General features: G+C 50.4%; 2 protein-coding genes across 4 annotated transcripts in view; one reads left to right on the forward strand and one right to left on the reverse strand.

The window, feature by feature from the left end:
- The first annotated feature begins 172 nt into the window (after window positions 1-172).
- Window positions 173-11,421, forward strand: ARFGAP2 (ARF GTPase activating protein 2). Of its 2 annotated transcripts, XM_079103237.1 has the most exons (17): window positions 173-360; window positions 527-645; window positions 1,223-1,295; window positions 1,807-1,938; window positions 2,017-2,097; window positions 2,947-3,028; window positions 3,304-3,360; window positions 3,976-4,017; window positions 4,381-4,433; window positions 4,869-5,005; window positions 5,081-5,212; window positions 7,610-7,738; window positions 7,818-7,952; window positions 9,023-9,149; window positions 9,303-9,396; window positions 9,517-9,635; window positions 10,249-11,421. In XM_079103237.1, the coding sequence occupies exons 1-17, from the start codon at window positions 289-291 to the stop codon at window positions 10,267-10,269; spliced, it is 1,605 nt and encodes a 534-aa protein (XP_078959363.1). In that variant the 5' UTR covers window positions 173-288; the 3' UTR covers window positions 10,270-11,421. The 2 variants fall into 2 exon arrangements, with proteins under 2 accessions (XP_078959363.1, XP_078959364.1); XM_079103238.1 differs by lacking the exon at window positions 3,976-4,017 and having other exon boundaries at window positions 177-360.
- A 12-nt stretch (window positions 11,422-11,433) lies between these two features.
- The window catches only part of CSTPP1 (centriolar satellite-associated tubulin polyglutamylase complex regulator 1), a 180,253-nt gene continuing 175,826 nt past the window's right edge, over window positions 11,434-15,860 (reverse strand). The window contains exons 8-9 of one of the 2 annotated variants that reach the window (XM_079103246.1): window positions 13,937-14,000; window positions 11,434-13,689 (exon numbers count right to left, since the gene is read on the reverse strand). In XM_079103246.1, the coding sequence (XP_078959372.1) occupies window positions 13,515-13,689; window positions 13,937-14,000 (239 nt within the window). In that variant the 3' untranslated portion in view covers window positions 11,434-13,514. Of the gene's footprint in view, window positions 13,690-13,936; window positions 14,001-14,030; window positions 15,041-15,860 lie in introns of those variants that run through there. The other variant, XM_079103247.1, reaches the window with a different exon arrangement.

The following is a 15,860-nucleotide window of genomic DNA, read 5'->3' on the forward strand; positions in this document are numbered from 1 at the left end:
GGCGGCGTTCTCGAAGAAATTTGGGCCTGCCCGCGAGCCGTCGCCCGCCCCGGCTGCCGATTGGTCTGGGCGCGGCGCGGCGTTTACCTAGGCGGCTGGCTAGCTCCCTGCTGTGACGTCACGCCCCTGTTCCGCCGGTCTCTCATTGGTCCAGATCCGGGCCAAATCACCCCACCCCTCGGCTGGTCAGGGCACTGCCGAGGCCGGCCGGGTTAGCCCGCCTTCCCGGCCGCCGATTGGCCCGCGACAGCACCGGCCGGTCGCGGTTGTGTCTGGGAAGGAGAGAAAATGGCGGCGGAGCCGAGCAAGACCGAAATCCAGACCCTTTTTAAGAGACTTCGCGCAATTCCAACTAACAAGGTGCATGATCGGAAGGGGTGCGGGGTCCGGCACTAGCGGAGAAGGGATCTTCTTCCCCCGGGGCCTGAGGGAGGGAGAGAGGCGGAGCTGGGCGGTTTTCTTGGGTTGTCAGCCCCCGGCCTCTACTCGGGGCCCTGACCGTTCGCTTATTTGCTTCATCCCTCAGGCCTGTTTCGATTGCGGCGCCAAGAGTCCGAGTTGGGCCAGCATCACGTATGGTGTTTTCTTGTGCATTGACTGCTCCGGAGTGCACCGCTCCCTGGGCGTCCATCTCAGCTTTATCAGGTGGGGGTTCTTGCCGGTTGCTGTGCATCCGCTAGGGCTGCGTGGCCAGCAAGAGAGAGTGACTGCCTCGACTTTGACCACTCTGAATTTGGTGTTTGGAAACCTCTGGGCCGGGGGTCCAGTAGCCTTCTCGGGTCTGGGTACCACCTGTTTGAACCCCCTGCCACATAAACGGTCCTCTCCGTGTTTGGATCAAAACTTTATTTCCTCACGGTCAAACTTGAGACTCTCAGCGTTAGTTTGGGGGAAAAGCTAGCTTGCCTTGACCTTGTGTTGTTGTTGCAGATAGCTTGGCTGAGTATGTCTCTAGTGAGACTGATCGTTTTTAAGGGGAAAGTCAAATCGAAGCCGGTGAGCCTGACAGTGGGACTTCCTTCCTTATCTGAGGAAATAATTAGCACGCTTTGAAATAGGCGAATGAAGAGCAAAGCACAGGGTAGAGTGGAGGAAATGGGGCAGTGACTAATTAGTGTTTCCTGTGTACCTGCAGCCAGACGCCAAATAACATGTGTGGGCCTGCCAGGGAAGCAGGTCTCCTGGTATTTGCTGGTAAGTGACACACAGCCCTTGTACATAGGTCCACGGAGTTGGATTCCAACTGGAACTGGTTCCAGCTGAGGTGTATGCAAGTTGGTGGGAATGCTAATGCGGTAAAGTTCTTTTTTTATTCCCCTCCAACCCTCCATTATTTTGCCTGGGTACTAATTTTGCAGCGATTTCCTAGGAGACCCTGTTCTCTGTTCAGAGGGTCCCTTGGTCCATAACACCAGCAAATAGTGTCTCTCAAAGGGGTTTCAAATTCATACTAAACTAAACAGATGTTCTTGAGGGAAGGCTAAGGAAATTGGGCTGACCCCAGTCATTGAGTTCTTGAGGGCTTGCCTGGGTGACAGGTGGGTTGAGTGACTTCGGCATGCTGTCCTCAGGAGGAGTTGAGTGAGAGCTGGGATTCATTCAGTCATCTCAGAGGATGGGGTATGGCAAGGTATTTTTTGCAGGAATTTCCAAAGAACTTTTCCTCTGAAAACTGGTGTCAGTAGTGCATTAGTCTATATAAATAATAGTAGGGCTGTTATAAGGGGGTGTCTTCTATTGCCAATAACATTTTTGCTTTGGTCAGAATCACCCGTAGCACATTCCATTGTTTTCTTTGCTCTCTAGACAGCCTTTTTTCGCCAGCATGGATGCACAGCCAATGATGCCAACACCAAATATAATAGTCGAGCGGCCCAGATGTACCGAGAGAAGATCCGGCAGCTGGGGAGTGCAGCCCTGGCTAGGCATGGCACTGACGTAAGTGCCTGTCCCTGGGCTGGGGCATTGGGGGAAGGGGTGCTCAGAGCTCTGTGTTTTATACCATCTCCCTTTTAGCTTTGGATAGACAATATGGGAAGTGCTCCTAGTCAGTCCCCAGAGAAGAAGGACTCTGATTTCTTCACAGAACACACTCAAGTGAGTATCCCCAGAGAATATTTTCCCGATTGTCCTTGACAGGTGGTTTATTTACCATGGCCAAGGCCTTCTATGATCATGGCATAGATTCCCTTTGCATTGGTAAGATACCTCAGAGAATGTGTTCGCCACTGAGGTGGTGACTGCTACCCACTGGTTAGGCCAAGGTGTTTCATTCTTATATAAGTAGAACTGTGATAGGATCCTCCTTAGAAATGGACACCTAGGAGCTGGGGGTGGTAGAGTGGAAGGGAAGCTTTTCCTAGGCTTAAGAAATCTCAAGCCCCATGCAGCTTTTCCTAGCATCTTCCCCTATAAGAGAGGCATTGTGCTTGGGGTCATTGAAAAGATTTCCTCCCCTGTGGCCCACCTTGTGAGAAAGGCAACTCTGTTGGCACTGGGTGCTGAAGTTGTACTCTTAGTTTGCGTCCCTGCTTTTCCACTTGGCATTTCTGTGATGTGACTAAGTCACTTAATCTGTCCAAGTCTCAGTTTCTAAAATGAATGTAGCTACCTCAAAGGGCTGATTGTGATAATTAAGTGGTTTGTATATGAGGAGCCCTTAGCCTGTGCCTGGTACACAGAAAGTGCCTAGTAGTTGTTAGTGGATTTTCTGTTAGGGGAATGTCTCAGGCTTTAAGTAAACAGTGGAGGGAGGGAGAGAGGGGGCCGCTGGTTTCTTGCATCTTTCTGGTGAATAACAACTGTAATTTACCTGCTAACCTTCAGTCTCCATTCCTCATGGACTAGGAATAGGGCCTACGACCTCAAGGTACTTGCAGGTGCTTGGCACGTCTTGCTGGCCATAAGTGGCTCACTAAGGCTTTTGTGATCTGGCCTTCTTTTCAGCCCCGTACCTGGGATGCACCAGATACTGAGTCTTCAGGCACCCAGCAGCCAGTCCTGTCTGCAGAGAGCAGTGGCCTGGCACGTGAGTTCAACCCAGATTCTAACCAAGTGCCCTGGTCCTGGAAAAGGATTTGGGCTATGAAGTGGACACATGGCCAAGGAAACAGAAATGTGTGTGTGTGGGTCTTCCCCTAGCTTTGGGTTGGATGGAATTCATTTGTCTCTTGGAGAAAGTGGTGGGCATTTATCTTTTGGTGGCAAACTGAGGAAAGCTAGGGACTTAATGTATCACTTCTTTGAAGTTACGTTATAGGATGCTAGGAACCTTATACCTAACTCATATCATTGTATCCACAGAGCCAGAGCAAGGCCCAAACACCGACCTGCTTGGCACCTCACCCAAAGCCTCTCTGGGTCAGTATACCAACTGGGAGAGGGTGGGCATCCAGTGTTCTTTTCACATCTCTGCTGTCTGGTCATGTGGACTGAGGCCATAGGAGATTGAACACCTGACCTCTCTGGTTTTGGGACTGTAATTGAAGTCAGGGCTGTGACATTGACTTAGAGCTGGGCCCTTAGAATAGACACCTGGATGGGCTGCCTCTGAGTGTGGGACTGGATCTAGCCAATGAGTCGGGAGGCCATTGTGAGACTATCCTGTCCCTGGGGTCAAGCAGGGCTGGCCTGTCTGGTCCATTTAATGGGGTGGGGGACTGCTCTGAGCTGCTGATGGCTAGAGGCTACATTGTCCTTTTAAAGCCAGACCCTGCCTTGTCCTTCAGTTCTTTTCTACTCTTTTCTTTTGTGGCCTTCAAACTTGGTTAGAATAAACAGTTCCTTTGCTGACCTTGGTTCTGTTGACTTTTGGGGGTTGGGGCAAGAAGCCAACAGAATAACTGTACAGCTGATCCCCTGGAAATGTTGGCATGACTGGGCCTAAAGCAGGCTCCGTACAGGCCTTTGGGCTTGGAAGGCGTATGGAGGCTCTGAGGCAGACCCTTTGATAGCCACAGTCTGTTTCTCCTCCAGAGTCCATGTATCTGTCAGCTAAAGGGGCTCCTCCAGCCAGAGGTAACCAGCAGTTGCTTGGGGAGTCTGCCTCCTGCATACCAGCTCCCTGCTCTAGGAGCTGAGGCTAGTGTTTGGCACCTAACCCTTGCCTAAAGGTCCTCACTCATGGCTCAGGGGCTTTGTCTCTGGTGCTTCAGTCTAGGCTCCTGTTGCAACCTGCTGGGAGTTAGAAGTCTCCCTTGATCTTGTCTTTCTTTTGCTTGGATGCCATCAGTTGGAACTGGTGGTGTAGCTGGCCTTCGCCTGCCTGAAGCTGTTGTTTTTAGATGCTCTTGCCTTGAAGCTGCATGGTGTGGGTGGAGTAAGCCACTGCCTCTGACCTTCCTTTGTCCCTAGCTCATGCCCTCCCTCTTTCTCACACAGAACTGAAAAGCTCCATAATTGGCAAGAAGAAGCCAGCGGCAGCTAAGAAAGGGGTAGGTGGGAGAGTAGTGGAGAGTGATTAGAAGCTGAAGTGGGACTGCCTGGGTTTACCTTTGACCTTACCACTTACTGGTTATATGACTTTGGCAAAGTGCTTGTCTGATTTAAAGATGTCCATCCTCAGGGACTTGCTGTGGGGAGACAGACCGAGTACCTCTAGTACTTAGTGGAGTATTTAGCACATAGCAGATCCTAGTCAGCCTTAACTCCTGTCCTCATTTTCTGAGATGTCTGCTGGGATTGTGAGCCATCTCATGCCCAGCTCCAGCAGAACCATTGTTCTCTATCAGCCATGCTCACTGGGCTTCTATTTCTGACCCCAAACTTTAAGGAGGACCCTTCCTGGTGGTACAGCTAGAGTGTCGATGCCTGGGAGGGAGCAGTGGGGCCTGGTTGGCAGGCCCCACATCACATGGTTCTCTCCCCAGCTGGGTGCCAAAAAAGGACTTGGGGCCCAGAAGGTGAGCAACCAGAGCTTCAGTGAGATTGAGCGGCAGGCCCAGGTGGCTGAGAAGCTCCGTGAGCAACAGGCAGCTGATGCCAAGAAGCAGGCGGAGGAGTCCATGTGAGCATTTGCCACAGTGGCCTGGTTGGGGGCGGGTAGCACGGGTGCCAGCTGCCAACCTGTTCACCCCTCCAGGGTTGCCTCCATGCGTCTGGCCTACCAGGAGCTTCAGATTGATAGGAAGAAGGAGGAGAAGAAGCTACAGAATCTGGAAGGGAAGAAGCGTGAGCAGGCTGAGAGGCTGGGCATGGGCTTGGTATCCCGAAGGTGAGGCTCAGCCCTGGGCGTGGCAGGGAAATGCCCTTGTTTTTCTGAGTGCAGGTTCTGCCTGCAGTTCATGCTTAGTCTTCCTCCAAGGTTGGATAGATGATTTTATTGATTGTCTAAAAGCACCTACCACAGTGCTTGGTATACAGTGGGTATGTGCTCAGTAAGTATTTGTTACATAAGTGAAACAGGATTCGGACTAATAAGATCAGAATCAAGAGACTAGGGTGGTGTTTATTAGGCATATTGAGTGGTTGGGACAGTTCTTTATTTTTTAAGACCTTCTTGAGGACTGCCAGGCGTTTCTAGTGTCTACACATAGGTTGAGCAACATCCCTGTGTTTCAGAAGCTCTAGGTTTGTGTTGCTGTATTTTCTTTAAAAGCAGAACAGCTCTGTGATGCATTTTTTGCCATACTGTGAGTTAACGTAGAGATTTCAGTAATAGATTTTTGGTCCCTTAAAAATTGGAATATCGCACCAGGTTCAGTGGTGCATGCCTGTAATCCCAGTGGCCTGGGAAGCTAGGCAGGAGGATTGCAAGTTCAAAGCCAGCCTCAGCAACTTTACAAGGCCCTAGAGGCCCTAAGCAACTTAGTGAGACCCTGTCATAAAAAATAAAAAAGGGCTAGAGGTGTGGCTCAGTGGTCAAGTGCCCCTGGTTTCAATTCCCAGGACCAAAAAAAAAAAAAGGAATATCTAATAGCATCAGGGCCAACAATCCTGGCTGTGGTTAGCCTGTGCTAAGTGATGGCTGCTCCTTTTGTTGAACCATGAGTTTATTATTATAATGAGTGAGGCCTTATTTATTTAGACACAGTAGTTTTCTGAAGGAGCTATTGTTATCTCCTTTGTACAGATGGAGAAATTGGAACTAAGCAATTAAGCAACTTGCCTGAATCCTGCAAACCTAGTAGCTGGCAAAACTAGATTTGAACACAAAACTTTATTATTTTTAGCTATTATGCCCAACTTCTCTGGAAGGAGATTAGGTTGGGTAATTTAACCTAATCTTTTGAAACTTGTGCTGGTTGTATTAAGTTATTCAGTCTGTGTTAGTATGATCATAGTTAATTTTCAAAACGTACAATTTTAATCCTGAAAAGGCTTGAGGACCCCTCCTCTTTGTTTTGGTCACAGAGTGAGGACTGGGTTAAAGACTGGTGAACAACTTTCTAGCTTTCTTTTTTGGCAATGCTGGAGTGGAAACCGGGGTCTCGCGTATGCTATGTAGGTGCACTACCACTGAGCTGCATCCTTAGCCACCTTTTCTGCAGGGCAACAGTGTCTAATTTAAACTGAGTCCACCCTCTTTAAAGCCCAGTTGCAAAATATTCATTCCTTGGGTGTCTTCCAGCTAGAAGCTATAGATATTTTCTAATAAATTTATTTAAATTTGTTCTGAAAGTGTATCTGGGGAGATAGGAGTTGAGGCATCATGAACTACAGGGCCTGCCCCACCCTAGGGAGAATGCTGGCAGATCCAGGTCTTGGTGCATGAGCCCAGCTCTGGCTATGAGAAGCTCTTTTTAATTTAATATAATTTTATGTGGTGCTGGGGATTGAATCCAGGGTCTCACACATGCTAGGCTAGCGCTTTACCACTGACCTACATCCCCAGCCCTGTTTTATTTAAGGTTTTTGTTTTTTTTTTTTTTTTTTTCAGTATTGGGGATTGAACCCGGCAATATTTTACACTTAACTACATCCTCAGCCCTTTTTATTTTTTTATTTTGAGACGGAGGGTCTCAATAAGTTGCTTAGGGCCTCACTAAATTTAATGAGGCTGTCCTTGAACTTGCAATCCTTTTGCTTCAGCCTCCTGAGTTACTGGGATTACAGTTGTGTGCCACCATGCCCAGCCCCAGACTGGTCTTGAATTTTGTAGTCCTCCTGCCTCTCTCAGGTAGCTGGGATTACAGGTGTCACCTTGCCCAGCTCTTTTTTTTAAAAAAAGGAATAGGTAAAGAAGAACTCATCCTTTGATGTCATCAGACTCATTTCCCTGTTCTGGGGCATTTTTCAGGCTCTCCTTTGTGCATATGAGCATCTCTTAGTGCAGGATATGGTTCACAGTGTGCAAGGCAGGGAGTGGTGGTGAAGGACAGAGCATGCTCATTCAGTGCATGTTGTTATTAACATGGTAACAGGAAAACACCTTTGGCCAAAGAAGCTCTTCTTTGAGGAAACTAGGGATGTGTAGACACTTCTGAGCTGTGCTCCCTGAGTTATCACATCCAGTACCTCGCACTTCTGCCACGTCTGGAACAATGCTGTTCACGGGCAGGGGAAGAAGGTTCTGAGGGGTGCCTGAGGAAGCACCCAGCAGGTGGGTGGCTGCTCTTGAAATGCAGTGCCAGTACCACCAGCTTCATGCCTGGTTCATTTTTCTGCACAGCTCCGTCTCCCACTCAGTGCTGTCCGAGATGCAGGTGATCGAGCAAGAAACACCAGTGAGTGCAAAATCTTCTCGCTCGCAGCTGGACTTGTTTGATGATGTTGGGACTTTTGCCTCTGGACCCCCAAAGTAAGACTCTTGCTGGGGCATGGACTTGGCTACCATGTTCCTCCTCAGGCTTCTCTGAGCCACTCTGCTATCTCCCTAGGTACAAGGACAACCCCTTTTCCTTGGGGGAAACTTTTGGTTCTCGCTGGGATACAGATGCTGCTTGGGGTATGGACAGGGTAGAGGAGAAGGAGCCAGAAGTGACCATCTCAAGCATCCGGCCCATTTCAGAAAGGTAGAATCTTCTAGAGGAGCTCTTTTCAGTGGACCTTTCTGCAATGATGGAAATATTCTATATCTGTGTCTTCCAGTGTGGTGGCTACTTGCTGTGACTATTGAGCCCTAAAAATGTGGCTAGTAAATAAGGGACTGAATTTCTAATGTAATTTTAATATAACTTTAGTTAACTATACATAGCCATAAGTGGCTAGCTTATTAGACAGTATGGGAATCTGGCTTTGGTTTGAACTGTGCTCTGCCACAGAGAACCTGGCAGCCCATTTTTACCTGGGATCTATTTCTCTGGTGGGAGAGGGCTGATTTTATTCTTGAGTTCTGACCTCTATCCTAAAGGTGTGCCCCTGGTCTCCATCTTACTAATTGATTGTGGTGCTGGGATTGGACCCAGGGCCTTGCATATGCTAGGCAAGTGCTCTATCTCTGAGCTATATCCTAACCCCTTTTTATTTTTTAAAAGCTTTATTCCATCTTAATCTGGGTAATGTTTTATTGCTAAGTTATCTGAAAAAATTGACTTATAAGATGAGGTCATAAATTACTAGTTCACAGGGTCACTGGAAGGATTAAATGTAATGTGCCCGTGCATAATCAGTGCTGGAACAGGAGTGACCACGTACCTGCTCATCATCCACAGTAGGATGCTTCTGGGAGTAGAAGGGTGGTACTGTTCATCATGACATCAGAGTGTATAAGCTCAGGCCGACAGACATGTGGTTGAACCAGTGTTAGGCAAACTGTAATGAGGAGTAGAGTAGCAACAGTGACAATATGGCCTCTTGGACCTTGATGAAGCCACAGTGGGCCGAACCCAAGGCCCCTCCAAACCATGTTTCTACCCTGTGTAATGTAGATAACTCAGGCTCTCAGTGACTCAGTTTCAGTGTGAGAAGTGGCCTCCTGGTATCCCTTTAGAGGCTCTCCACCAGGGGAGATGGTTCCAGAGTCCTGGAACCACAGACAGAATAGGGCATGGTAAGCCATGGCCAGGCCATTGGTGCTTTTTTGGCCTCTGTACTCTGCTTCTCCCAAGAGAAAGGTCAGAGATGTTCCACATTTACCCCTCAGAGCCACAAACCGGAGGGAAGTAGAAGGCCGGAACTCAGGCCTTGAGTCCAGTGAAGCACGTCAGAAATTTGCAGGAGCCAAAGCCATCTCATCTGACATGTTCTTTGGGCGGGAGGTGGATGCTGAGGTAAGTGGAATTGTCTACCCTAAGGCTGGCAGCAGCGCATAGAAGCAAGAGCTTTCTCCCTGCCTCTGCTTTGGGTTTTAGTACTAGAAGGGCTCATGCTATATGAATTCATTGGCCAAAAGATTCCCAGGCCTTGCCTTTTCTTCACCTTAGTATGAAGCCAGGTCTCGGCTACAGCAGCTCTCAGGCAGCAATGCAATCAGCTCTTCAGACCTCTTTGGGGACGTGGATGGAGCTCACGGAGCAGGTAGGGTGCCAGTAGGATGGTGGGCACCAAGCAAGGCTTGTGAGCACAGCTGGGAGGGTCCTGTTGGTTAGGAATGGCTTCCTGCAGGGCTCTAAGTCATCCCTTTCCTTGCTTTTACAGGAAGTGTGTCTCTGGGGAATGTGCTTCCTACAGCTGATATTGCCCAGTTTAAGCAGGGTGTCAAGTCTGTGGCTGGCAAGATGGCAGTGTTGGCCAATGGTGTGATGAATTCTTTGCAGGTGAGGCTGGGCTGCTGGACCTGGGGAAGAGGTCTGAAGAATAATGCCTGAAGCTTTGTCTTCACCATATTCAGACACTGTTTCTGGGTATCCACTGGCAGCTTTAAAGAGAGCATTTTGTTTCATGGAGGGATAGCTTCCTTCCTTTCAGCTCTGTTCCAGAGCTGGGCCTCTCCCTAAGACAGTGATGTGTCTTATGTTGATTTTCCCCACTTTTTTTTTTTTTTTTTGGTACTGGGGTTTAAAGCCAGGGACGCTTAACCACTGAACCATATCCCCAGCCCTTTTTATATTTTATTTAGAGACAGGGTCTCACTAGGTTGCTTACAGCTTTGCTAAGTTGTTGAGGCTGGCTTTGAACTCGTGATCCTCCTGCCTCAGCCTCCTGAGCCGCTGGGATTATTCCCATCTTGGCAGCTGTGAGATCCAGCAGGGGTTCTCCTTGGATGAGTGTCCAGTGTTCCCCTCCTTTGCTCTCACCAAGTACTCCTTGGGCCCAGTCCTTGCTGCTCCAGTTCTGCTGTGGGTGGACTTGGGGAGGCAGTGTTCATGCTGGGAATCTGCTGTAGTGTAGACAGTGTAGACTGACTTTCTGTTTTGTTCTCTCCCCCAGGATCGCTATGGCTCCTACTGATCCAAGCTCCATTGCTTAGGCCTCTGGTGGTGACAGCAGCAAGAACTCCATGGTTCCCAGGCCAGGGATGCCTGCCTTGTGGAAGCTGGGAGGATTTGTTACTTTCTGTGTGTGGTGTGTGAGTGGGGTGATTTTGGAGGATCTCGGGCAAAGGGAATGGTCAGCACCAGCCCTTGTCCTCTGCCTGTGGATTAAGCCCCTATTCTGGTCCCCTCACGCCCCCTCCTCTGTGCTAGTGTCCTTCCAGTCCTGCCCCAAAGCTGCTGCTCACTCAGCCTGCAACACTGGGAGTGAGGGGAGGGAGTTGCCTCTGGTTGGCTTATTCTGGGTCCAGCCCTTCCCCGAGTTGGGAACATGAAAGTGTAAGGCTTTGGTGGGCTCTAGGATCCTTTTAGGTGGTCTGGGGCTTGAGCCTCTGTCCAGTGGAACCAAAGGGAGGCCTAGCAAGAGTTCGACTCTAGACCAGCCTCTCCTGGGGAGAGGCTCTGGACTTGCCTCTGCTGCTTTTGCTCTTCTGGAGGCAGGGGAGTGGAAGGACCTTCTTCTGGGCCTTACTAAGGACTAGAAACTACCTGGCACCTAAAGGTTTCATTTGGGATTAGCCTGGAGGCCTGAGTGATCTCCTGTCTCACTGCCACCACAGAGGCTGACTTCTGCTAGATGTCCCAGAACCCTTCCCTACCATCACTGGGTCATGGCACCCTCTATCTGCGCCTGGGACTCTGTCCCTTCTTCCCCTCGTTGGTGCCCACAAGGGTCTCATCTGCCCTGTGTCCTGACTGGATGCAGTGAATATGCTACTGGCTGAGGAAGCCGAGGACGTGAGAGACAGAAGCAGGCTCCTCGGGCTCAGCTTTCTTCCTCTACATTCTCCTGGGCTGAGGGAGGCCTGGCCAGCACCCCCCAGTGGCCTGCAGGCCTCACCTCTGGCAGCTGGGCCATGCACTGTGTCATCCTTGGTGCCATCTTGTCTGCCATGCTGGCAGTCTGGGCCCAACCCCTACCTGTGGGTCTCAGGTTGGGCTCCCAAGCAACACAGACCACTCTTCCCTCTTTCCTTCCGAGGGACATGACTTTCTTTCAGGACTGTTTGTATTGAAACAAAGTGGTGTCAAAATAAAGCCCCCACGGGGCCCTATGGGTCAAAGTGAAGGAGTGGCCTCCATCCCGCCTCCCTGCCCAGCGCAGCCCCTTGCTCACTCTCTGGGCGCCCACCGATACTGGTTGGGTGTTGCTGAAGCTGAGAATACTCTCTCTGGGGCGTCCAGCTTGTCTCTTCTGTGAAAGCCAAAGACCCCCCAGCTCCTTGCCCCTGTGCTGCTGTGCAGTCCGGTGCAGCCTCGGCCTCACCACCCTGTAGCACATGGAGGAAAGAGCTGGTGTGAGTTGGCCCTTCAGCTCACCTGCAGAGCCTTAGGGCTGAGCAACCTCAGAAGCCCTGCTCCTCATCACAACAGGAGTTTGAATAGGGATGTGTCTGTCTCAGTAGAGTTGAAACAAATTTTTAAATATTTAACCTTAAATGATACCCTTTTAAGTCTTGGAAGTGTGGATGTGTTTGTGTGTACTCCCCTGGCTTGGATATCTTTTTCCTTATAGGGGCCCCTGAAACATCTCTGTGACCTTAGAATCCTCAGGTACAGTTAGAAACCACTGGTGGAGGCTTAGGATGGATAGAGAAGCCATTGGGCTCAAAGCCACTATGGATTTGGGGCACTAGCTTTGGAATAATCTGGAGTGTTCATAAAAAATCCTGATTTCTCACTGGGCATAGTGATACATGCCTGCAATCTCAGCGGCTCGGGGCTGAGGCAGAGGGGTCACAAGTTCAAAGCCAGCTTCAGCAACTTAGCAAGGCCCTGTCTCAAAATTAAAAATAATAAAAAGGGCTGGGGATGTGTATCAGTGGTTAAGTACCCCTGGTTTCAATTCCTGGTCCCTCCCCCACCAAGAAGGAAAAAAAAAAAAAAGTCCTGATTTCTGGATCCCCGCTCAGTCACTCTGGGACTTGGTAAGTTGCATTGTGATTGATACACACTGGGATTTGAGAAACCTCAAGGGCTGGAACAGCTTTAGAATAGGCCTCCCAGGCCTGGCTTGGGTACTGCAGGACTTTGGGAACTGTTGTAATTATCTGTGGCTGGTCTGGGCAGTGAGGAGCCTAGGAAAGTGTTTACCCAGTAGTGGGGACACCTGCTTCAGAAGAGGCATCCTGCTTTGGACCCCTGGGTGGGTTTTATTTTCTGGACCCCCCACCCTCACTCCAAAGGAAGTGAAGAGACCACCTGCCTTACCTCCTTACCTTCCTCCAGGCTTAGGAAGCTTGTACACCTCAGGCTGTTCATAGCTGCATCCCTACTACCCTTACCCCAAGCAGCTGCAAGCATCCAGGAAGACCTGCCAGAAGGCTGTGCAGTGCTAGCCCTGTGTGGCCAGGTCTTGAAGGCTTTGGGAACTTGGCCCTGAACCCTCTGAGCTCCTTTTCTGAAGGCACCCCTCCTTTGGCTGCTCCCACGCAGATGGACCCTTGGCAGCCTCGGCAGGTCTCCAGGCATGAGTGGCCCACCAGCCCCACCACACGTCCTGCCAGAGAATCACCCAAACACAAACTTACCCTTTCCCTTTACCCTAGTGGTTTTAGATTCACTGCTTATCAGACACAAGGGACTTTATTTATTTCACAGACTTAACAGACACAGATGCAAAGCAGATTTTGAAAGCAAAATTGTCTTCTTGCCCACCCTTCTTCCCATCATGGCTAGTGTCGGGTTCGTCCAGCAGAAGCCACTGTGGTTATATCCTAGTGCTTACTCCCAGGTGTCCCTCTGACTGCAAGGCCCTACATAGCTATTCACATTCTCCCCCAGTGGAACTGCTGTAGGGAGATGCCTTATGCGGGCACTCAGAGATCAAGAACTGCTCTCCCTTAAGAGGTTAGAAGGACTAGTCAACAAAAGATTAAGGCCAGGTCCCCTTTCCAGTGATGAGGTGGCCTTACGGCAGTCTAAGTTTAGGGCCTGACGAAAGCCCAAGGGCTGACGGCTAAGGGGAGTGAGCTGTTGGGTTTCAAGGGTCACTGCTCGGCTTGGCTGATCATTGAGCTGGCAATTTTTGGGCTGGGGCGTTATTCAGCCTTTTCATCAGCAGAGGGGCAGCACAGCAAGGTGTGGAGAGGAGGTCGGTGGAGATGCCACAGGTGGGAGTGGGAGCAAAGTACAGGGCACAGGCAGGGCCCTAAAGATTCCTCAAGTCTCGGACTCATCTGTCTCTTCGGTGGAGCCTTCGCTCTCTGCATCCACTTTGCGGGAGTGATGGAGGGGTCTCCACGGGGAGCCAACCCGAGGAGGGATCCGGGAAGGCAGGCAGCTGGCTTCTGGAGTGGCAGTGACCGAGTTGACCAGGCCTGGGACCTGGACCAACCTGAGGAGGGAAGAAGTCCAGAGGGCAGCATGGTGCCACACATCCGGAGCTCGGGACCTCCACGCTCACTTGCACTTGGATAAACCCCCAGGACTCAGGACAGCTCAGTCCTCTGCTGGTCCCCAGCCCTTCCCTGATCAGTACGCACATTACTGACAAGTGCCGGGTGACCCGTGATGGGGCACAGCCACGTCTGACTCAGATTTGGCTCCCACAAGGGGGCAGCACCTTCCCACTTGACACTTACAGCCGTTCCAGCTCCTCGTCCATGGCTGGGTCGTGCATCAGGTCCCCTTTGTCAGGCAAAGCTCCTAGGAGATGATGGGGGCAGGGACAAGACAAACCGTAGTTCTATCCATCAGGCAGTGGATGCCTCCATGCCCCTCACCTTCACATGTGCCTATGCTACTGACCCTGGGAGGGCTGCTACAGGAATTCCAGTGACAGGGCAGAAGTCCTGGGTGCCACTTGATAAATTTAATGAACCCCTGTGCCCTCCTTCCCTTACTTGGGGCAGACACAATAGCCAAGGAGACTTCCCCAAATAGGGTGGTCTGCTTCCAGAGGGTGGTTTGTGAGCTGGTGCCGGGGGTTTAGTTCCTCCCTGAGGTTCCAGGTATTGGGCTGGAAAGGACATGACCCAGGCTAACTCCAGAGGTCAGAAATAACCCAATTTTATGTCCCCAAGTTAGGGTGATCCCATTTTGGACACATGGCAAAAAGTACTGACTGTCCAACAGGTGAACCGTCCCATCCCGAGGTCTCATACTCCAGTCTCTATTGGTTTCTTTAGCTACAAAGTAAGAGGGGTGAACTCTTAGACACTGGGGAAAGGTGAGAGGAGTTTTGGATGCTCCCAGGAGCTCTTCACTCAGAAGGGAAGGTGAAGCGGAAGTCTGCAGGTAGGAAGCTTCTCAGGGGCAAAGGACTGAAGGAAAAGACCTCATTGGAAGTTTAGAACCTAGACTTGGTAGTCAACAAGGCTGGTGTCCAGAAAGACACAGTCTGGCACCAATTCCGTTTCTGAATTTTCTGAATCTTTTCTAGATGGTGCCTCTTGGCTCCCTTTGCTCTACATGGTTTTCAAACTATGTACCATGGAACCCTCTCATTTTTGAGTGGTACCTTGGGAGGGGGGCTCTCCACTACTGGCTTCAACCAGGGTATTTCCACCTTGCTAGCTCCTACCCTGGAGATGCAGGTGAGGGCAGAGACCATATGCTTCTTTTGTCTTCCACTCTAGTCAACATTAAAGCTCAGTAAAAGTTGGGTGAGTGTCCTTAGGAACAGTGAGGGGTCCTGGCCGGGATCCAGTGACTGGTGAGCTTTTCCTTTTCCTTCCTAGCGGCTGCTATTGGTAGAAAGGAAGGGCAGATGGACAGTGACCTAGGAGTGGAAAGGACATGTAGCAAATCCCTACTTCTCTCAATTTCTGACTGCCTTTCTAGTCCCAGTCCTATTGGTGACCTCGGCTACCAACCTCACTCCATTGAAGAGTCCCTGACTCAAAATAACCAGACTGCCAGGTGTCCGTGGGGAGTTAGAACACTGTGTCTCCTAGAGAGCCCCTGGCAGAGTATGTGCTGTGACACAGCCCCTGGTGCACTGTGATGAGCATTAAGTGAAGGTCTACTTTTGCTCCCCTGAGCCTCTTCCTTCAACTGGCAGTACTTTTCAGGAACCTGGATCCCAGCATATGAGGAGGATTTCTTGAGGAGATACAACTAGGAACCCTTAAAACTCCAGCAGGAGGGCAGCTTGCTGGCTCTGCCCCTGGAAGAGCAGCAGCAGAGGGCAGGGGAAGAGCGGGGTGGGTGAGGAAACCAACGCAGTGTCAGGCAGGGAACTGGGCCAGTGAGGCTTGATACTGCGCTGATTGATACTGCGCTGGTTGGTTTTTTTTTTTTTTTTTTTTTTTTGCTTGCGCCTTTCCAGATTAATCAGATTTTTTCCTCCCTGCTGGAAAAACAGGCCTCCCAGTCAAACCTTTGCCCTGTTTCTAAATGGGATTCAGACCGGTGATATGAAATCTCTAGAGTCACTGGGTAAATAGCCCTGGGTCATCCCACCAGCAAGCCACTCCCCCAGGCAGAACAGGGGAGTCTACAGGGAGTGGCTGGCAGGCCTCGGCTGCCTCTGTCCCTTGCACGGAACAAGAGGTGTATGAGGTC

Source organism: Sciurus vulgaris (genome assembly GCF_902686455.1).
Source record: "Sciurus vulgaris genome assembly, chromosome: 11".
NCBI classification, from domain to species: Eukaryota; Metazoa; Chordata; class Mammalia; order Rodentia; family Sciuridae; genus Sciurus; species Sciurus vulgaris.